Below are 24,228 nucleotides of genomic sequence, written 5' to 3' on the forward strand. Positions count from 1 at the left end.
CACTGAATTACGACTACATTAGTCCCTGCTTGTTTTGGTACTTTGTGGTTTATAGATATGACGTGGTTTTTTAATCGGGAAGCAGTCAAGATGGCGACATGTAGAGAATTGATAATCTCAATTTAAAATCGATGCTGATCTCTTATCTTGGGGAATAAAATGTTAATATTAAAGAATTTGTGCTTTTTTATTCACAATGAACATAATATAAATTTTTCATTTTTTGCGAAGTTTCCCTTTAAATTATTGCAGAGAAACAGGTGTAGCTGCCTCTCTAGTCAGTCTAGGGTCCTATGTATGTAAGACCTTAAAAACTTACAGTTGTACAGCTTGTCTGTAATCAGAATACAATTTGAGGTGTTAAAAGACATTTTGTGGAATGGTTATCAAAACCCTTAATTGTTATAACTCTAAAAGTGTAAAATGTGTGTTTCAATTTTTTTTAACTTTTGCAGAGCAATGAATTACTTACAATATTGATCAACTGGCTCAATGCAACATTGAATGCAACTGTTAGGGTATCATTCACGTTTTCAACTGGTCTGATCAAGGGATTATATCCACTTTTTTCTCCAAACAAGTCATTAACAAGTCTCACTTCATCGTCACTGCCTAGTCCTAAAATAAATATTTAATAACTATACATAAAAGTAAGAAATGAATCAAAGCATCAGCTGTGCTGTGAACCAGCAAATTTTTCAATTTAAATATTTTGAGATGGATGAAAAGAGAAATCTTCAGAGGAGGGTGTACAATGTAGTATATTTTTTTTATTGAAGTTTGACTTAATTATAACTTACAGAAGGATTTTTTTTTCAAAACAACAAAATCTAAATAACTAATTTTTATTTAAATTGGTGTTCATTCTTTATTGAGAAAAACACATTTTCTGCATTCAAATACAAATACCTTAAACTGTTAAATAACAATAGTATATATATATAGGGAATAAACGAATAAATTTTATTGCAGAAAATTGAGGTTAGAGTTGCAATTTTTTTTTATTATTTCAAGCATATTACTGATGATTCTAACTTAAATTAACCTAAATTATTGATTTAGATCAGATGATTATGACACTGATTTTACAAGTGATTAAAACAAATTGTTCATCGATTTAGTTAGAAGTTTTGGTCACTTGAGACTTGAATATATCTCAAGAAACTTTGATGTAGCGATATCTGGAGGCAGTTTGTTCCAATCCTTGACGGTGTTTACGAAGAAGGACCATTTCCTCCAATCTTTGGTGGCTGGCTGTAAAAGGTAAGTATTATGTCCTGTCTAGCTAGAGCTTCTTGTTGGTTTTTGTAGGTAGTTACTCTTGTCTATGGCTACAAAGTCATTCGTTATTTTGTAGCAGATGATGAGTCGAGCTTCTTTTCTTCATGTTTGTAGGCTTTTCCATCCTAATTCCGTAATCATATTGCTGACACTTATCTATTTCTATGTCTGCTGGTTACATATCCTGCAGCTCGTCTTTGTACTTTTTCAATTTTTTCTATGTGGTTTTGCTGGTACGGATCCTATACTGTCATGGTGTATTCCATTTGCGGTCTTACTAATTTTTTATAGGCATGCTCTTTGATGGATTTTGAGCTGATGTGGAGGTTTCATTGTAAGAAACCAAGGCTTCAGCTGGCTTTTCCTGTGATGTTTTTTATGTGTTCTCCCCAATCTAGATCATTTGCAATGGTACAGCCTAGGTATTTAGTAGATGTTTGAATTCCAGAGTGGAGTTGTTTATAATTCTTAGAACTTTTTCTCATGTACATTATCATGATAAAATTACCAGTTAATTTTATGTTTCAAATACGCAAAATTTTTCATCTAAAATGCCAAAAACCTTTTTCCGTTGCCGTTAGGGCCAATAGGGGGCTTCGCCACCAAGAACTAACTCCCTACCAGGGCTCTGCCACAATTAGTGCTTACATTTCATTGGATACCTAGCTACGCCCCTGCATTGCAAAGAAAACCACAAACAGTTTCTGCATTGCGTAGTATCTACTGAGAGTACCTACTTCATGACTTAGTACATGAGTGCACATAATTTTTATAGACACAAAATTGATATTTTTTTCGTCAAATTGCTGCAAAAAGTAAAGGTGTGAATTTGGATATTACCTCTCTTTATACGATTTCCTTGACATATTGCTGTCACCAGTATTAGACATAACAAAATCGTAAGGAGCGAACGATGAAACTGTAAAATCATACTGCATATTATTTTACAATATATAGTCATAACATAAATGGAGTTTTGCACATGCGCCTTTGCGATTGTTTGGTAAGGGAGCAATAATGTAACAATCAAATGAAAGTGGTCCGCAGAAGGCAGTGTAATCATCAAGAAAAAAAAACTTTTTTTCAATTCAATAGTATTCTTTAATACTTTAAGCAATTAATGGTCATCAGAGATTGTATATATGTTTCTGAGCTCATCAGCATAAACCACAACTTCGATAACCGCAGGACTTCGGGAAAGTTCGGATAGCCGACAACCTTGCTTCGGAAATTGCATCATACATTCGGCACACCTCGGCAGATCTAACACTATAGCCTTAGGGATGCGTAATTTGCCGAGAGTTTGCCCATTGATATCCATAACGTTAGATGAATATACATATTTTCCGGACCATATATGAGGATTTGTGTAACATAAAATAATGTCCCCCCCCATGAAATATTGTTCGCCGGACAAAGTTTTATAGAAAATATGAGAATAGTGTCCTCTATGAATTTTTGTCAACTTCTTTGAGACATCTTATAATTTGATTCGTAAAAATGAATTAGTCCGTCAGAATTTTTCCTTGGTTTACGCTAGGACTATTATACAAATATATTATGTCACACGGCACGTTTACCAGTTTACGCAAGGACGTATAACAAACGTACGTCCTTGGTTTACGATTTGATAGACGATGTTGCCGAAAATTCTTTCGGGATCACTTAATTGGTTCTAAAAAAAATGAAATATTAAAACAAAAACAATTCAGAGGTGCTTTTATTTCTATTCTTAGATTTTCTTATACAACTTGATGCAATTAGACGGCTTGAAAAAAATGTATAAATTCACAAGTTATAATAAAACAATATTTCGCGAAATTTCATGAATGATCTCGAAGTAGCACCTCCATGTGGAGTATTTACCCGTAGTCATGTAAATCAATTATGTACAGCACATACATATAAAAGAAAACAAATAGATAAACAAAATTTTTGTTTTTATATGGAATATAAACAGGAATTCGGTTTTATTTTGTTTTCTGAAGCTTCGGTCGAGAATGGATCCCCGGAAACTATATAAAAACTAGGAGATGTGGTATGATTGCCAATGTTCAAATAAACTTGGATGTAAGCAATTATAGGCAACCGTACGGCCTTCGACAATGAGAAAAACCTATACCGTATAGTCGGCTATAACAGGCTACATCATTACTGGAAAATCCAGGTTATACGCGGTTTTTATTTATCCTAAAATGCTATTATCTGACCATTAAATTCTGACTGAGGGGGAAGGGATGACAGATATATATTAATATACATAAAAATAAAATTGAGAATGGAAATGGGGAATATGTCAAAGAGACAACAACCCGACCAAAGAGCAGACAACAGCCGAAGGCCACCAATGGGTCTTTAACGCAGCGAGAAACTATGATCCCGCACCCGGGGGTGGTCCTCAGCTGGCCCCTAAATAAAATTGAGTACTAGTTCAGTGAAAATGGACGTCACACTAAACTCCAAAACATATAAATGAACTAAAATTAAAAAAAACATACAAGATTAACAAAGGCCAGAGGCTCCTGACTTGGGACAGGCGCAAAAATGCGGCGGGGTTAAACATGTTTTGTGAGATCTCAACCCTCCCCCTATACCTCTAGCAAATGTAGAATAAAGAAACACAAAGCAATACGCACAGTAAAACTCAGTTCAAAAGAAGTCCGAGTCCGATGTCAGAATAGGTAACAAAAGAAACTAAGCAAAATGAAAATGATACATAAATGAATAAAGGACTAGTAGTAGTTACTGACATGCCAGCTCCAGACCTCAATTAAACTGATTGAAAGATTATGTCGATCTTCATCATATGAAAATCAAGTACAATCCCTCCCGTAAGGGTTTTAGTATCAAACCATCATAAAATATATGAGGAGAACATAACCCGTATCATGCCAATAACTGGTTTTAGAATAAATGTGTTTATTTCCGATGCAAAGACCCTATGAGTGAATCAATATTAATACCAAAATATGCAATCCCTGATGACTTGACAACAGTATCGTAACTATATCCTTTCCGAATAAGTCTGTTTAAAGGTTTGGATAGCTTTTGAGGTGAATGCCGACATTTTTGTGCTTTGTAAAGAATATTACCATAAAATATTGGATGTGAAATACCCGAACGTATAAGATGTCTGCATGTTGATTTATATTTACGAATGATGTCCTTGTACCGATGATAACATTTAGTAAATGTTTTGACTAGTTTGTGATATCGAAAACCCTGGTTTAATAATTTTTCAGGTATTATCTATACTACATATGCCTATAAAGAAAACAACACAAACGCAAATATCAATTTGCCGACAGCCCGCCGTATTTGATGGACGCCGGATGTAATTTTATAATAACAAATACAATATTGTTTCTATTAAACAACAAATAACAAACATGTTGTAATTCAATTCTATACATTATAAATGAACATTCTCTCTTAAATCCTTAAATCTTTCCAAAATATTTCCCTCACGGATAGTCGAGGCCGTCCAGGAAAAACCATATTTTGTTAAGTGGAAACCTGTATCCGACGACAATGCACAAGCCTATCTCAGGAAAAAGGTAGTCGGACCTCACCTTCTATAACGAGAGAGATGACAAAAAACAAAACTTCTTGAAATGAATACATATATAAATATATATATATATGACTTAAGTTTAAGTCATGCACGTACGAACGGCGGCTAGAAAGTGACAAACAAATCAAACATACCTACATACCCGGATCTAAATCAACCCCTCTGATTGGACCATACGCATATTACCCATAACGTCAATACAATATTTTCCCGCTTTACTTCGAACCGCGAGAAAATATTATAATACAGAGATTTCTTTCGTTGAAGTCAAATACGTTGTTAAATACACGAGCGAATCGAACAAGTTGAGACATATAAACACCATAAGATGGTGGCAAAGGAACGTCACCATCTAAAAATGGATAATTAACAATAGGAAATGAAAAATCATCTCTTTTATCATAAATTTTGGTATTAAGCTTCCCGTTAAAGATATAGATATCAAGATCCAGGAAAGGGCAGTGTTCATTGTTAGTATTAGCTTTATTTAAAGTCAGTTCGGCAGGATAAATCTCTTTAGTGTACATACTGAAGTCGTTATTATTGAGAGCCAATATATCATCTAAATATCTAAAAGTGTTATTAAATTTTTGATTCAGATGTTGTTTCGATGGGTCTTTGCTGATTTTAGTCATAAATTGTAACTCATAGCAATACAGAAACAGGTCCGCAATAAGTGGTGCACAATTAGTCCCCATGGAAATTCCGATAACCTGACGATATACGGAATCTCTATAGCGAACAAAAATGTTATCTAGTAAAAATTCAAGGGCAGTTATAGTATCAAAGCAGGTCCAATAGACACAGTTCTCTTGTTTGTTGTTACTAAAAATTGACCTAAAAGAATTTGGACATATATATTCGCATTCCGACTTTTTAAATGCCCATTTAATCAGGTGTGTGAATTTTTTCTTAATAAGATTATGAGGCAAAGTGGTATATAGGGTAGAAAAATCAAAACTTTGAACAGATTTGAAATCACCAATATAAGCATGCAATTTATCAAGTACTTCCAACGAATTTTTAACACTCCAAAAGTGATTAATTCCATTATTTTCAAAGGCCTTATTTGAACAATTTATTACCAGGTATTTTATTGTACCAAGTGTACTAGTAAGTATAATAGATAGTTTAGTAGTGGAACAATGGCTTGAAGACGAAATAAATCTATATTTGTAAGGAGTTTTGTGCAGCTTCGGAAGCCAGTACATAGTTGGAACTTTCATTGTATTTGGTTCTGCTTGTAAAGAGGTAGCTAAAAGTTTATGTTTGTTACAGATGTCATTTTCCGAAAATGGAGTCAGTTGAAATGTTGGTGAATTCGTGATTTCCTTTTATAGAACTTCAATGTAAAATTTACGTCAAACAATAATGATATTGTTAGCAGTCTTATCAGCCGGGACAAAAACATATTCATTGGCGAGTTCTTTTAGCTTATGTTTGATACGAGAAATTTGGCTATTGTGGTTGTTGTTAGGAGTAAAATGATCTTTAAAATGTTGAATACGTATATCAACTATGTTCATTACCGAATTAAAAAAAGAATCTAATGATTTCTTGTCAGCTTTTTCTCGTTTTATCCATTTAGAGCAGTAAGTACTGAGTGAGTCGTGGATGATGTTACGACACTCATTCCAATTAATAATTGACGGGGGACGATATTTAGGCCCTTTACTGAGGAATGATTTCAACTCTCGGTCACGAACAATGTTAAGGTCTCCTGTTATAACATGGGAACTGGGGCCATAAATGTATTCGGAATTACTGCAATTTCAGGAGGTGGGTGTATTGTCACTGATATTAACATCTTTACACACTTGGCTGTAATTTAACACATATTTCCGGGTAGATTTTTTGTAAACATAACAAATAAGAGGGAGTTCAGTATTATCAAAATAGCCAGTCATTTGTTCTTTAACAGAATGATCATTAAAAATACCGGCAGTATTTACAAAATCAAAACCTTTATTGACATATTTAATTTTATAATAAAATGTTTTTGTGATCTTCAGGGCGATCAATTTTGGGAAACAATTTAGAATAACAATATGCAATTATAATTTGGACAATTTCATACTTAGGACTGCAATATGGAATTGTGTTGCATTCATCCAAAATTTGATGTAATTTATTAACAGGAAAGGAACAGAGCTTAGTTAACAGATTATGTCTACCGTTGTTTTTTGAAATAGAAATTAGGTCCGAAATATTTGTATTGTTATTACGAAATTTTCTTTGATTGCGATTTATTCTACGCCCATGAGAACGGTTTTTACAAACTGTTTTAGAAACTATATCCAAAATGTTAACAGAATCTGTTCTAGATATATAACCAATTCCCAATGATTTAATTTTTGAAGAAATCAAACAAAGTTTAATTATTGACCCAAATTTGGACCAACTTTGAAAACCAAGCACAAAATCAAAAAATCTAAAACACTGTTTGATTGACCATATCAAATAACACAAACAATTTAATTTTTGATGAAATCAAATAATGTTAAGTTTTGGACCCCAATTTGGACCATCTTGAATACTGTGCCAAAATTCACAAGAATCTAAATACACCCTTAGATTCAGCATATCAAAGAATTCCAACCATTCTTTTTTTTTTAAATCAAACAAAGTTTAATTTTTGACCCTTTGGACCTTAATGTGGACTGACCATGCCCCAAACCAAAAATCAAAATACACCCTCAGATTCAGCATATCAAAGAACCACAAGAATTCATAAATAAAAAAAAGTTGTATTTTGGACCCTTTGGACCTTAATGTGGACCAATTTGAAGACATGCCTCAAAGACCTAATTAGATTCAGCATATCAAGGAACACTAATAATTTAATTTTTAAAGAAATCAAACAAAGTTTAATTTTGGACCCTTTGGACCTTAATATGGATCATTTAAAAAACAGACCCTATATTCCAAATTCTAAATACCCCATTAGATTCAGCATATTAAAGACTCCCAAGAATTCAAGACTTGAATTAAACCACATTGAAATTGCTAAAGAAATAAGGAAATAAGAAATAATTGGCCCTTAATTACTAAACAATTACAACAATAACCCCAAAAATAAATCCCAACCTTCCTATTGTGGTATGGAACCTTGTGCTTAAATTTGATAGTGATCTATACAGTTATAAACTCAAGTTATTGTCTGTGAACCAGAAAATAGTTGTTTTCGGTCCCTTTTCGACCCGTAATTATTAAACGGTATGAGCCATGACCTTCCAAAAATCAATCAAAACTTTCCTTTTGAAGTATGGAACCGTGTGGTAATATTTCATAGAAATTTATACTCTTATACACCAATTATTGTCCTGAAACATGATAAATGCTTGTTTTTGGCTCCTTTTTGGCCCTTAATTACTATACAGCTATGACAATAACCCCCAAAATAAATCCCAACCTTCCTATTGTGGTATGGAACCTTGTGCTAAAATTTTAAAGAGATCCATATACTTATACTCAAGTTATTGTCTGTGAACCTGACAAAAAATTGTTTTTGTTAGGCCCTTTTTGGCCCCTAATTTCTTAACAACTATGACAATAACCCCCAAAATTAATCCCAACCTTCCTATTGTGGTGTGGGACCTTGTGCTAAAACTTTGACCAGAGAAATATCTCTTATACTCAAGTTATTGTCTTAAAACCAGACAAATAATTGTTTTTGGCCCCTTTCTGGCCCCTAATTACCACCAAAATCAATCCCAAACCTCCTATTGTGGTATGGAACCTTGTGCTAAAATTTCTTACACATCCATACACTCATACTATTAAGTTAAGTTATTGTCTACGAACCAATTTATTTTCTATGAACCAGTAAAACTGACCTTTTTTGGCCCCTAATTACAAAACCGCTAAGACAATAGCCCCCAAAAACAATCCCAACCATCCTTTAGTGGTATGGAACCTTGTGCTAAGATTTCATAGAGATCCATGAACTTATACTCAAGTTATTGTCTGCGAACCAAAATGTCTTCAGAAGCAGACACAAACAACACCATAACAAAATATGAACGCAAATAAATTTGCGGTTGTATAAAAAGGAGGGTACATTTCGCCTGTTTGTCAGATATGAAGTTCCTGTTTTGGTACATCAGAAGTTCCAGAACCAGTTCTCTCTTATATGCAATATAAAGGTATGTTGATTTCTTCATTACACGACACCATAAGGTGTTGCTTTGACATGCAATGATTGTCGCTTTGTTTGAACTTAAGACAGAAGAACTGTGTCTGCTTGAAATTGAGGAATTTAACATAGAAACCAATGGGGCCATGAATTAGTGGTATACATTGTACTTCCTATTACAGAAAAGCATCAGAAATACCAATGTTGAAAAGTTGCACCCATTCCAATGAAAATTGTGACATGCAATGCAAGTGTTATAAGTATGAGAGAAGAAACATGAAAGTGCAAAGAATGATATTTATGTTAACAAAATATGATGACAACTGACATTGGACTTGCTTAATAATGATGAAAAATACTTATTCCTGTTGTAAATCAGGTAAAAAATAGTCTGTAACAGAAGAAATAAATGTTCAGCAACTTTAACTCAGTAACAAAAAGATATATAATTCAGTTTAAATTCATTTCATTCTTAATAATATTTCATAAAAAAATTGTTATAAAAAAAGGTTAGAATTAATTGTTTAAATGTTATTATTTACTAGCTTTCAGTAACTGTCGGTTCTTTAATCTTTTGTTAGTTTTTTGTTGTTGTTGTTTGTCTGTTGAGTCAATCCTTTTCAACTGATTTATATATTTTGTTCATATGTTGTGCTGTTACACCACTGTTCCATGTTAGGGGAGGGTTGAGCATTCACAAGCATGTTTAACTCTGTCACTTTTTGTACATGATGCCTATCCCAAGCTTACTCAATTACAGAATGGGCTTATGATGACATTTGTGTTGTCTCATTGGTTATCATACTGCATATTCTTATTTTTTTATTATTCTTAATCATTTAAGTAATTAATGTAATTTAATAAGTTTATTGATAATGTTGTTTGGAATGCTTTGAATATTTCCATGAGGAGGGAAACTAACTTATTATTTTCTTTTCAATGGGAGTTTTGTGTCACTGTATTATTTTGATCTATTTTCAAACTTAGTCCATAATCATTATTAATGTCAATTTTCCCCATTCATTATTATGACCATATAGAGTTTAGGAACTCTAAACTCAAAGACACAATTAGGACACTGGCAATGCATGTTATGCCGAAACTTTTCTTTTGCAAACAATGAACAAATTTGAATGTTTATGGGAATATGTGAAACATTTCTTACAAGTAACACGGAAGACAACTTTATTAGTATTAAAGGATTTGAACTTGAACGCAAAGATCGATGTGAAACCAGTGAGAAAAATGGAGGGGGTGTAATTGCTTATGTTTCTAGCTCTTTAAATTACAAAAGAAGAACTGACTTAGAAATAAGTTCACTGGAAAGTATATGGCTTCAGATACATTTCAAAAACTCTAAATCCCTTTTATAGATATAGGAAGATGTGGTATGAGTGCCAATGAGACAACTCTCCATCAAGGTAACAATTTATAAAAGTAAGCCATTATAGGTCAAGGTACGGCCTTCAACACGGAGCATTGGCTCACACCGAACAGCAAGCTATAAAGGTCCCCAAAAATTACAAGTGTAAAACCATTCAAACGGGAAAACCAACGGTCTAATCTATATAAAAAAACGAGAAACGAGAAACACGTATGAACTACATAAACAGACGACAACTACTGTACATCAGATTCCTGACTTAGGACAGGTGCAAACATTTGCAGCGGGATTAAACGTTTTAATGGTACCAAACCTTCTCCCTTTTCTGAAACAATAGTATAACATCACAACATAGAAAGACACGGGTGCCTATAAAGTGCGAAAAGAAATAGAAACGAAACGAAACGAAAAGAAACGAAAAGAAACAAAACGAAACGAAACGAAACGAAATCAAATAACGAAACGACATCAAATTACGGATCACTTTAATTAATTATTTTTTAATCTATTTAAAAACAAAACTTAAAAAAGATCATAAAATACTTAGACAAATACAATATTGTATTACTAGTGTATGTGCCTTATTGTCTTTATATATATATATCTTAAAACTTTTGAAATTATTTGCTATTGATTTTAAAAATACTTCGTTGATTGAAATTATACTGATTTACTTTGATTGTTACCGGCACTTCAAAACTTAATATACTAATCCAGACCCAGCCTCTTTGCTTCAAACATAAATCAATCAAAAAACTGATCATATCATATTGTTTTCATTGTTCAATGTAGAAAATTTATTTGGGATTTTTTTTTTCTATTGGAAAAATGTGGCAACTTGGATTATTTTTTTTTTAATCCAAGTGCTGGCTGGACAGATAATTTGTTTTACCTAAAAAAAAGACCCCCCCCCCCCCCTTTTCCCCAATAAAGTCAAATGGTCCGTGTCTAATCGTGTCTGTCTAGTATAACATATAGAGTTCATAATCAAATATTATATATTGTGTTTAAATTCCTAAACCACAGCTTGTTAACGATTACGCTGAATTTCACAGTTTTTTTCCCAATTTTAAAAGAAATTGTATCAAACTAGACAATACTATTTATAAATATAATCGGCTTTATATTCAATTTGACTGATTTAAATTTTATTTCTATTTCGTTTCGTTTCTTTTCTTTTCGTTGGTTCCTATTTCGTTTCGTTTCGTTTTATGTTGATTTCGTTTCGTTTTGTTTCTTTTCGTTTCTTTTCGTTTCTATTTCTTTTCGCACTTTATAGGCACCCGAAAGACACACTATAAAATATCAATTGGAAGGCTTAACTCATTCAAAAACGTTTAGTATGTTTTATCTACAGACCTCCTGATATGCCACAATCGTGGATTGGTGAATTTAAAAAGGAAATCGAGAAGGCAAATGAATAAGAACTAGAAATGATAATAATGGGCGATATCAATATTGATTTTACAGGGGGGGGGGGGGTGCTTGAACAATAAATGGGGAAGTCTTTTACATACACAATCTATTGTACAATTAATTGATCATGACTCCTACCCGTATCACATCAACATCAAGTACTATAATTGATCATGTTTATTCTAACCACCCTGAAAATATAGTTGAAACAAATGTCCCCAAAATAGCCTTAGTGATCACTATCCAGTATGCATTACGAGAAAAATAAACCAAAAAGATATCTCAAGCTTACAACATAAACAAATTCGGTATCGATGTTTCAAAAACTTTAATGAAAACAATTTTTTGGAGGATTTAAATAAGACAAATTTTGCTCAAATAGAACAAATAAGTGACATTCAATCTGCCACTGACATGTGGTATAAACTATTTCTGTCGGTTATTAACAGACACGCTCCTGTCAAAGTTAAAAGAATTAAACATATACATTGTACGCCAACCAGATTGGCTTACAGATGAGGTGAAAGACGAAAAACTATTATCAAAGCAAGAGGGATTGGAAAAACTTCCGTTATTGGCGCAACAAATGTACCAAATTAATAGTAAACTCTATACAGTCCTATTTCAAGCAAGCAATAGAAAGTAACAAAAAACCTAAAGAAATTTGGGCTTTACTTAAAGATTTAAAACCCAAAGCACAAAATGAAATTCCATCTACCATGAATTTTGACAATAAAGAATATGATAATATGCAAGATATAATAAATCATTTCAACACACACTTTACAACAATAGGTGATAAATATGTAACAAATGACACGCAATTTCAAATGATTATGTTCAAGATAAAATGGTGTTAAATTTAAGATTCCGTTTATTAAGCTAGATGAAACTAAGATATTATTTTCTAAACTAGAAACATCCAAAGCGACTGGACTTGATGAAGTTGGTCCGTTTTTCATCAAATTGTCATCGGAAGCTTTCGCCCCAAGTATAACGTATTATACTAGAAGATGTTTTCCCAGAAAATCTTAAATTAGTTAAAGTAAATCAAATATTTAAAAATGGTGATAAACACAAGCCAGAAAACTACAGACCTATATCTATACTTCCTACTCTATCAAAAATATTTGAAAAACATGTCGCAAAACATTTTTATCTATATCTGTCAAAATATAAAGTATTACATGAGGCACAATCTGGATTTCGGTCTAGCCACTCATGTCAGACAGCCCTTACCAAGTTAATTGACACCTGGCTTAAATGTATTGATGATGGCAACCCTTACTGAAAAAATCAGCCTCCTGCAAACATTTGCTGCAAGTCTGCTGCGAATTTGCTGCAGACTTGCAGCGAACATAGAGTCTGTATTTGCGGCATGTTTGCTGCAAATACGCTGCAGGTCTGCCGCAAACAATTTACCATGCAAATGAGTGTATGCTGCAGACCTGCTGCAAACATAAATATGCAAATGAGTGTTTGCTGCAGACCTGCTGCAAACATTTTTATGCAAATTATTTTTTCTCCTGCGTGTTTTCTGCAGACCGGCTGCGTGTTTGCTGCAGACCTGCGGCAAACATTTATATTCAAATTAATCTTTCTCCTGCGTGTTTGCTGCAAACTTGCAGGAACTACATACGTTACACAATTAACCAATGTCATGTTGACTGTTGGTACACATCACATTATTAATATTATACAGCAAATTCTGAAAAAAAATATGTTACATACATACATACAATAATCCAAATACTTTATCATTTGCAAAATTATCATAGCATAAGTTAATACCTTTGAAAACTAGTTTAAAGGTTTTTTTTTGTTGTTGTTCAAGTACATTGTACATGCATTCTCAAATGAAATTGCATGCGTGAATATCTAAAATTTTATAAATTACACTAGTACTTCTATGAAGAATTTTTACTTAGTACAAATAATGTCTTTGAAAACTAAACTTTTAATTCCACACTTAAATGCGTCCTTGAACACTAATATATAACATGACTCAAACACCATCAACATTTTCAAATTTCAAATCTCTATCTATCAGGAAGTTACCAATAGGCATGCTCAGTCATGTTATGTAGTTCTTGCAATGCAAACATATAGAATTGTCAAAGATTTCTGCAATCTAGCTGCGAACATCCCTTATATTCTAGTTTTTCCTGCAACCTTACTGCAAACATTTTTGTTTCTGCAAACTTGCCGCAAGCTTGCAGCAAAACGCTGCAATGTTTGCAGGAGGCTTGCAGCTAGCTGCAATCATCTGCAAACATTATTGAAAGGGTTCCTGCAAGCCTTTTTTTGCAGCAGACCTGCAGCAAGTTTGCAGCAGATCTGCAGCAAACATTTCAGTTCTGTAAGGGAATGTTGTAGAAACAATCTTTCAAGATTTAAAAAAAGCATTTGATCTGGTTAATCACGTCATTCTCTGCCATAAATTACATTTATACAATGTCTCTGATCATTCAATAAAATTGTTTGAGTCGTACCTGTCTAACAGAAAACAAAAAGTGTGCTCTGGTAATACAGCCTCAGATTCTAAATGTATCAAATATGGGGTTCCCCAAGGGTCTGTTTTAGGTCCCCTTCTGTTTGTTTTATTCATATATGACATGACTTTAGAAGCCACTCGTACAGCCATTGATATGTATGCTGATGATACAACACTTCATACATATGGAACAAATAAGGAAGAGATAGAAAGAAAATTAAATTACGATGCCAACACCATACATAATTGGTGTTTGAACAATAGAATGGTTATAAATCCTTTAAAAAACTACTTCTATGTTGATTGGAACAAATAAGAAACGGACTTTGCTAGGAAAGGATATGAATATATCAATACAAGATAGCCCAATCACACCGTTAAAATACAGAAACTTTTGGGTGTATATATTGACAAAAATTTGGACTTGAAATTTCAAATTGACTATGTATTTAAAAACTTAAGTTCTCGTGTCGCACTGCTATCTAGAATTAAGAAATTTTTGGATATTAGTAGTAGAAAGCTGTTTTATAATGCTTATATTCTGCCCATATTTGATTTTTGTTGCTCAATATGGGGAAATTGTTATGAAGATGGATATCAAAAAATTCTTAAAATGCAGAAAAGAGCTGCAAGGATTATACTTGATGCACCAATACTAACACCTAGTAAAAGTTTATTTAAAGAGCTAAAATGGTTAAATTTCAAATCTAGAATTTCATATCATAAACTTATTCTTGTTCATAAAATTCTCAACGATAAAGCACCTGATTACTTAAAGGAACTCTGTTGTCCAATTGTTAACCTACATAGTAGAAATCTAAGGTCATCTGCAAATAATAATTTAGCTGTTGTGCAACCGAACACAAATTTAATTCAATGAAGATATCTTTCACATATAGCTCCTCAATACTTTGGAATAAACTACCAAATGAAATAAAATGTTGTGAAATCCTGGACACTTTTAAACATAAATGTGTAGATTTCTTGACTGTAAATGATTTATAACAACTCACTCATTTATTCTAATGATTTTGTATTTTATGTATATAATATGAATATAATTTTCTCTTGTTCTACAGACGACAATGTATAGTTGGTTAGCATGAATATTGCATCTATGTAATATGTTCAAAATTGTAAGCATTGTAATATTTGTACTGTTTGTTCTTAGTGAGGGCCTCAAGGTAGATTAGTGAATGCTAATTGAGTCACCCTCTTTAAATAAAGTCATTACTTACTTCACTTAGGAATAATTGAAAGCTGTGATGATCAGGTAAATTCCACTCAGGTATGCCTCAATGAACAGATTTCTATTGTTAGATTTATAATAAAAGAGGTAGGGCCAATTTCTCCTGAATTTTTTTCACAGAAGGGCCAATTTCAAAAAGTGCTGAAAGAATAAAATTTACGATAAAAACATGAAATAGAAATGTTTTTTGGTTAATATCTCGATTTTTATGTATTATGTTAATATGACTGGAAAATATAATTACACTACCAATCGTGACTGTAGGTAAAACATCAAGAAAGTGTTGAATCTGTATCACAACATAGGGTCGATCCATTTGGTACAATGCCATGCAGAAAAGACCAGATTTCATGTGTTTGTTACGCAAGCCGTTCTAGTACCAACTGGTGTAAGCTGTTGTCCGGTTCATATAGACGGTAAACCTTAAAAGCTGGAACAGTGTATAGATATAGATACATCCAGATTGAGGAAAACAACATCCCAGTTAAATGCGTCCGATATTTTTGGCTTCTTGGCATTAAAACAGAGACCGATCTTGAATCAGATTAGCTGATTTATATCAGATAATTAGATTATTAAATGTTTTTTGTATTTATATTTAACCCTCTTTTTTAGGCGCCACTTAGGGGCATTCAGTTTTTCGGTCTGTGCGTCCGTTCGTTCGTTCGTCCGTCCGTCCGTCCCTTCGTTCGTCCGTCTGTTCGTTCGTCCGTCTGTCCCGTTTCAGGTTAAAGTTTTTGGTCAAGGTAGTTTTTGATGAAGAGAAGTCCAACCAACTTGAAACTTAGTATACATGATCCCTATGATATGATCTTTCTCATTTTAATGCTAAATTACAGTTTTTATCCCAATTTCATGGTTCACTGAACATAGAAAATGATAGTACGAGTGGGGCATCCGTGTACTATGGACACATTCTTGTTTAATATTTTGTTAGTTTTAAGTTAAACAAAGCTGTGAAATACATGTACGCTACAAATCACCTACCAACATTAACACGCTAACTGAAGCACCATGTTTTTGTTTAATACAAAACTAATTTTGAATACCTATTAGTTGAAAATTCATATTTTAATGCTCCTCATGGGCATTTACAAACAAAATCAATATTGGTTTTGATAAACAAAAAAAAATCAATAGTCTTGGCCTTGATTATTGTAGGAATACCTGTTCAAGGTATGAAAATAGATGATGTGACGTGTTTTCATATACTATAATTAGTATCTATCGGGCTATTTAAAAACATGATTTACCTAGCTAATCAAATGAAAAAAAACTCACGGGAAAATGGCCCTACCTCTTTAAAGGTCAACTGTCCCTATTGTTGTTGATCAGGTATTCAGATGGTACACAATAGATTGCAAGTTCTGTCACTTTAGCAGAAAACTGGGCGTCCCAATTTTTAGTAAAGTGCAATAATTGATACCTTAGATTATAGCCAATAATACTAGAAAATAAAATCTACCTGCTTTAATCCTTTCTAAACAAATATATTCCTCTATAGAAGGATAATCACTCTATACAGGTATTATCACCATATAGGGGGTTTGTTCCCAACCTGTTTATCTTAAGCATGTATCAGCTTTCAATCTTCTCCTATTGGATATCAACCCTATTTGCAGGGTCACCGCATCAAAAATATATGCGTTTATTTTAGAAATAATTTACCTTGTCAATATAGTTTTAAATGTTATTTAAATAAAATAATGGTAGAATGGTAAAAGGAGAGATTGATTGATTGATTGTTGGTTGCTAACGTCCAGTGGTAAAAGAACAGGGGTGTTTCTAGGATATTTGAAAGAGGGGGCGTAGAATGAAATGTTTAGCCGATCGGAGCGCGGCGAAATATTTGTTGGACCTTTTTTTTGCTAAAAAACATAGAATAATTGTGAAATGCACTAATGTAACGGTTCCTGACTTGGAGCATGTATATTTTATAATTAAAGTGTCAGGGTTTGACATTTTTTATGCCGAATTCTCTCCATTAATTGTCTATGGTATATTAAAATGATTGGATGGATCTTAACAGCAGTAGACCAATAACGAGAAATTCCAAATTCTAGGGTATAAGGCGTTACTTAAAATTCAATAGTCCTAGGCCAGGATTTTATGAACGGGAGGCGTAATTACGGTTGCCCTGGTAGAGGGTCCATGGGGAAGCTCAGAAGCTCCTGGATTTCAACAATTTAGCATCAAATTATGAGGTAGCCAGACTGATAAATATCTCTCTATTTTAGATTAAGTTCTGGTTTCGTTGAACGACACACATGATACACTGAGACAAACAAACGCTGAAGTATAAAGTTCTTTCGTTCTAAATATTGTAGGCTTTAATGTGGAATACATGATTGACTATGAAAAATTGACGTCATTGTACTACTGTACTAAATTAAAGCAATCATGTCACTGTCTAGTTCCGATAGGTGGTATATGGTACATATAAATTTTACGGATCACCCATCGGATGGGGGAATCAGTATAAAAAGAAATCAGAATATGTGTTTATTTAATGAATATGATAAATTGCCATATTCAATACAATATTAGCAGATTACGATAGGTTTTTTTTGAAAAGGGGGGGGGGTGGGGTACGCCCATTACGCCCTCACCTGGACCCGCCCCTGAAGAAAGAGAAGAGGGTATGTAGAGTACATGTATTTACTGTAATACACTGAACACATGATCCATCTGACAAAAAATTATAAAACTTATATTTTTTAAAATGGATAAAACTCATTTGATATGACTTTGGTTAGATTATCTATAGCTAAAAATTTCCACTTGTAATAATTAAAGTTTTCATGGTTTTTCACAACTTCCAAGCAAGGACCGAAGCTCATAAACTCGGCAATCAAATTAAACGCAGGACTTCGGGAAAGTCAGGAGAGCCGACAACCTTGCTTCGGAAGTTGGGTTTTTCATTGTCTGGGACATAGGGTAATCACACTTCCGGTACATGTAAGAGTTAACTTTTCTTTTCCCGCAATCGTCAAGTAGAAACTTTGCAGGGTTTTTTTGGGGGGTTTTGAAAGTTTCTTATGTAAGGTAGGTTTTATTCTTTCTTTATCAATAACATATGGTCTACTAATAATGTAATGTATAAATATCAAGTTTTAAGTGTTACAAATACACAGTATGAAAGTCAAGATTAGTTTGGTGACTCGAAAACGAGTGGAGCCAATTTGACAGCTTGTTTTGTTTGCAATTATTTAAGCATAATAATTTTTTACAAATAATTTTTTGTTTTTAATGTGTGATATTTTGAAAAATATAACCTTAATTCACATTTTTTTTGTCACTCACTATTATGTGACTAGCTGCATTTCTTTGCAAAAATCTTCTTCCCTTGACTAGAAACTCTCAGTACTTTCACCCTCCAAATTTGTTATTTTTAGCTATGGGAGTATAAGACAATTCTTTCGACCTTATACAAAACTTCTTATGAAAAACACCTCAAGGAATATGCAAACAAAAATGAGAGTTATTAATCGGATAGGCAAAATTGGCACCTTTTGAGCTAAATAAACAAATTGATTTCATAAACATTTAGCTATAAATGAAAACTTTACTTTCAAATAAGCTTGTATTTATAATTTATTCTATCATTGAGATAACCATCGGCATTCTGTTAAAAAATGTCTTTGGGTGACTTTTAAAGACAGAGGCGTCACAAGTTCAATACACATAGATTCAAAATAATTTGTTGATTTGTCTATTTTTTTAGGTTCCATTTCAAACAGGCAAAGTTGAACTTAGATAGTTTCTGAAAAAATGTAAGCACCCTACAGTCATATAAATCAAGTATTTATACATGGCCATTTTTCAAATGCTGTAAACCAACTTATTTTCGCGGATACTTTATTTCACGTTTATCCCTTTCTAGACCACTTCGCGGAGATTTAATTTCGCGATTTTCAAATTTACTTGTATTTTAATCAGGGTAGATCCAAGTTTTTCATATTAGCGACGATTTATATTCACATTATTTTTCTACTCGCAAAAGTCGCGAATATTAGTTGGTTTACAGTAATTGAATTTGAGCGTTCCCGATGAGATAAATACAAAGTGCTTTGGATGCACCAAATTATTAAAATGCTATTTTTGTGAGACATAGGTATTATAATCCAGTGGTGGCGGCAATGGTGTAAACTATTTGTTTAAAGCTTTATATTTCAGAAGGTAGAAGACCTGGATGCTTCAGACTTTGTGTGCAGATATTTTATGTTACAAAGTTTCCTTCTGTCATATGTCCATTGTCCTTGACCTCATTTTCATGGTTCAGTGATTGCTTGAAAGAAAATTAGTTTTTTTTGTTAAGTGAAATACTCGCTTATTATGAGTAATTGGATAACTTATTTGGTATATGGGTTCCTCGCAATGTCTACATGTCTGTCGGGTAAGGTTCACCTGACCTCGACCTTATTCCGTGATCAAGGTTAAAGTTATGTGGTCAAGTCCATATCTCAGATACTATAAGCAAAAGGTCAACTATATTTGGTATTTGAAATGATTGTAAGGCATACATGTATGACTGACAGGTTTCATCTGACCTTGACTTCAATTTCATTGGACAATATTTAGTTTTTGTGGGTTGGTCTATTTCTAAGATACAATAAGCAATTATTAAGGGCCACTATATTTGGTGTATGGAATGATTGTCAGGTGTACATGTCTGTCTGGTAGGTTTCGTCTGACCTTGTCAAATATGGTTCGAGATTGACATTTGTACTTATAGGGTGCACATTTACAATTTTCATTCAGCTGTTAAATAGTGACCTTGACCAAATTCAGAATTTTTACATAAGATTCGATACAAGTGATCTCTAGAGATGTTTTATAGATATTAACATTTATAAGTTGCCCTCCCAAAATGTTATTTTTCTGTCTTTTGATAGAAGGTGTTTTTAATGATTTTCTGGGTAAATATTCAATTTTCTTTAGGTGAGTGTAGAAGCACATCATACTGTACTTAGTTCCAAAACTGGTGTAATATTAACACAGAATGGATTGAATTAGCAGGTCTGAGTATATCTTTGCTTTATAGAAATAAGAAAAACTGCAAAATGTGAAAAAGGGGAAAGGTTTCTGTTAAAGTTAATGTTAATGAAAATAAAATGACAATTAGAAACAGCCTCATCACTCCATCTTACACACTTATATGACTTATTAAGCATAAATTGGCCTACAATTGACAATTAAAGGTTATCTACTAAAAGAGGGTTATATATATGTACAGCATCGATGTATTTTACAAACACTTGTAAACAACATCAATTTTATTGAAATGTAGATCTCTGATTTTGTTATTCTCATGCATATGAGCTTATATATACGAGTATGCGAGTTGATATAGATCAGAATTTTAATCAGATAAAAACAACATAGAAAAATTGACGAAGCTAGTAAGTATAGCTATTACATTTCATTGTCTACTGTTAAGTTGAAAGCCTTCCGACCAGGTTTAGGTAAGAGAGCTAATTTCAGTTGTTTTTTTTTTAAGTCGCAGAATGCGAGGCATACTAAATAAAATCTGATGGTGGAGGCAGCAACGCCGTAAATTATTTGTAAAGCTTTATATTTCAGAGGTTTTTTTTTGTATAGCTTTATATTTCAGAGGGTAGAGGAATAGGATGTATATACTTTGTATATAGGTCCATTGTGTTATGAAGTTCCAGTCTGTCATATAATCATTGTTCTTGGCCGCATTTTCATGATTAAGTGACTGCTAAAAAACTGTATAGCTTTTTTTTCGTCATGTGAATGTCTTATTTATCATGAGTTCTAGGATAACTATTTTTGGTTACTAATATATGGTATCCTTGCAAGGTCTACATGTCCGTCAAACATGGTTCACCTGGCCTTGACTTCATTTTTAAAATAAGGAGATGTGGAATTCGAAGTAAGCAATTAAAGGCAAACCGTACAGACTTCAAAACTGAGAAAAACCCATACCGTATGGTCGGCTATAAAAGGCCCCAATATGAAAAATGTGAAACAATGCATTTGAGAAAACTAACGACCTAATTTATAACAAATATTTTGTATATAGGTCCATTGTGTTATGAAGTTCCAGTCTATCATATAATCATTGTTCTTGGCCTCATTTTCATGGTTAAGTGACTGCTAAAAAACTGTATAGCTTTTTTTCGTCATGTGAATGTCTTATCATATCATGAGTTCTAGGGTAACTATTTTTGGTTACTAATATATGGTATCCTTGCAAGGTCTACATGTCCGTCAAGCATGGTTCACCTGGCCTTGACTTCATTTCATGGATCTGTGAAAAAGGTAGTTTCAGTGGTCAAGTCCGTATCTCAGATACTTTAAGTAGTGGGTCAAATAATATTTGTTGCATGGAATGGTAGCAAGATGAACATGTTTTTGTGGCAGAGTTCATCTGTCCTTATCCCATTTACATAGAAAAGTGATAATGTTAATTTTATATAATACTACTTGTATAATATAAAAATAAGGAGATGTGGAATTCGAAGTAAGCAATTAAAGGCAACCGTACAGACTTCAAAATTGAGAAAAACCCATACCGTATGGTCGGCTATAAAAGGCACCAATATGAAAAATTTGAAACAATGCATTTGAGAAAACTAATGGCCTAATTTATAACAAAACAATTTACCATGAAAAATATGACAAACATGAACCAACGACAACCACTCAAACTCGATCCTGACTTGGGACAGGCATATAAATTTTTTTTAATCCTTTTCTCTAAGACTTTCGACATAATTCAGTCAATAAGTAAAGCATGCTGTACCAGTTGAATCCTAGTTTTTACGGTCATGATGTTTATGATAATACTTTTCTCAGACTATTGATGACGTCCCTTTCATTACCTTTGAGTAGGAGACTACCATTTGATTTAGAAAGGGGGCAGGGAAGGAGGATTTAAAAAAAGAATAACTTGGACTGGTATGAACTGAAAATAAATGACTGCACAAGACAGGATGAAAATAAATACTCTGCAACATGAAATGCAGAATAGTTATGTGTACAAAAGTGAAAATAACAAGGCCAGTTGCAGATGCAGGAACATATAAAGATAAGTATATTTTTACTTGAAGTGACCCAACAGCTGTGTTATCAATATAAAACTAATTTATACTTTTTGTTTTTCATTCAGAATACCACCCAGATGTCGACGCCACGGACCAAGCCAAGGCACAGATGCAAGAACGCCAAAAGATGAGTATTTTTTTCTTCTTGAAGTGCCCCCCACCATCTGTGTTGTCAATATGAAACTAATATATACTTTTTGTTTTTCTTTCAGAGTACCACCCGGATGTCGACGCCACGGACCAAGCCAAGGGACAGATGCAAGAACGCCAAAAGATGAGTATTTTTTTTTACTTGAAGTGCCCCCACCTTCTGTGTTGTCAATATGAATCTAATATATACTTTTTTTTTCTTTCAGAGTACCACCCGGATGTCGACGCCACGGACCTAGCCAAGGGACAGATACAAGAACGCCAAAAGATGAGTATTTTTTTTTACTTGAAGTGCCCCCAACCATCTGTGTTGTCAATATGAAACTAATATATACTTTTTGTTTTTCTTTTAGAGTACCACCCGGATGTCGACGCCACGGACCAAGCCAAGGGACAGATGCAAGAACGCCAAAAGATGAGTATTTTTTTTACTTGAAGTGCCCTTCACCATCTGTGTTGTCAATATGAAACTAAATATATACTTTTTGTTTTTCTTTCAGAGTACCACCCGGATGTCGACGCCACGGACCAAGCCAAGGGACAGATGCAAGAACGCCAAAAGATGAGTATTTTTTTTTACTTGAAGTGCCCTTCACCATCTGTATTGTCAATATGAAACTAATATATACTTTTTGTTTTTCTTTCAGAGTACCACCCGGATGTCGACGCCACGGACCAAGCCAAGGGACAGATGCAAGAACGCCAAAAGATGAGTATTTTTTTTTACTTCAAGTGCCCTTCACCATCTGTGTTGTCAATATGAAACTAATATATACTTTTTGTTTTTCTTTCAGGGTACCACCCGGATGTCGACGCTACGGACCAAGCCAAGGGACAGATGCAAGAACGCCAAAAGATCAGTATTTTTTTTACTTGAAGTGCCCCCCACCATCTGTGTTGTCAATATGAAACTAATATATACTTTTTGTTTTTCTTTCAGAGTACCACCCGGATGTCGACGCCACGGACCAAGCCAAGGGACAGATGCAAGAACGCCAAAACATGAGTATTTTTTTTTACTTGAAGTGCCCCCACCTTCTGTGTTGTCAATATGAAACTAATATATACTTTTTGTTTTTCTTTCAGAGTACCACCCGGATGTCGACGCCACGGACCAAGCCAAGGGACAGATGCAAGAACGCCAAAACATGAGTATTTTTTTTTACTTGAAGATCCCCCACCTTCTGTGTTGTCAATATGAAACTAATATATACTTTTTGTTTTTCTTTCAGAGTACCACCCGGATGTCGACGCCACGGACCAAGCCAAGGGACATATGCAAGAACGCCAAAACATGAGTATTTTTTTTTACTTGAAGTGCCCCCACCTTCTGTGTTGTCAATATGAAACTAATATATACTTTTTGTTTTTCTTTCAGAGTACCACCCGGATGTCGACGCCACGGACCAAGCCAAGGGACAGATGCAAGAACGCCAAAAGATGAGTTTATTTTTTTACTTGAAGTGCCCCCA

General features: G+C 33.6%; 1 protein-coding gene and 1 long non-coding RNA gene across 2 annotated transcripts in view; both read right to left on the reverse strand.

The window, feature by feature from the left end:
- LOC127733130 (acetylcholine receptor subunit beta-like 1) overlaps positions 1-2,274 on the reverse strand; it is a 42,848-nt gene extending 40,574 nt beyond the window's left edge. Inside the window, exons 1-2 of the mRNA XM_052242446.1 lie at positions 2,122-2,274; positions 473-618 (exon numbers count right to left, since the gene is read on the reverse strand). Coding sequence (XP_052098406.1) covers positions 473-618; positions 2,122-2,242 — 267 coding nt within the window. The 5' untranslated portion in view covers positions 2,243-2,274. The remainder of the gene's footprint in view (positions 1-472; positions 619-2,121) is intronic.
- The window catches only part of LOC127733213 (uncharacterized), a 288,514-nt gene that overhangs the window by 101,360 nt on the left and 162,926 nt on the right, over positions 1-24,228 (reverse strand). The gene's annotated exons all lie outside the window — the stretch shown is intronic.

The sequence above is a fragment of the Mytilus californianus genome, unplaced genomic scaffold (genome assembly GCF_021869535.1).
Source record: "Mytilus californianus isolate M0D057914Y unplaced genomic scaffold, xbMytCali1.0.p SCAF_3, whole genome shotgun sequence".
NCBI classification, from domain to species: Eukaryota; Metazoa; Mollusca; class Bivalvia; order Mytilida; family Mytilidae; genus Mytilus; species Mytilus californianus.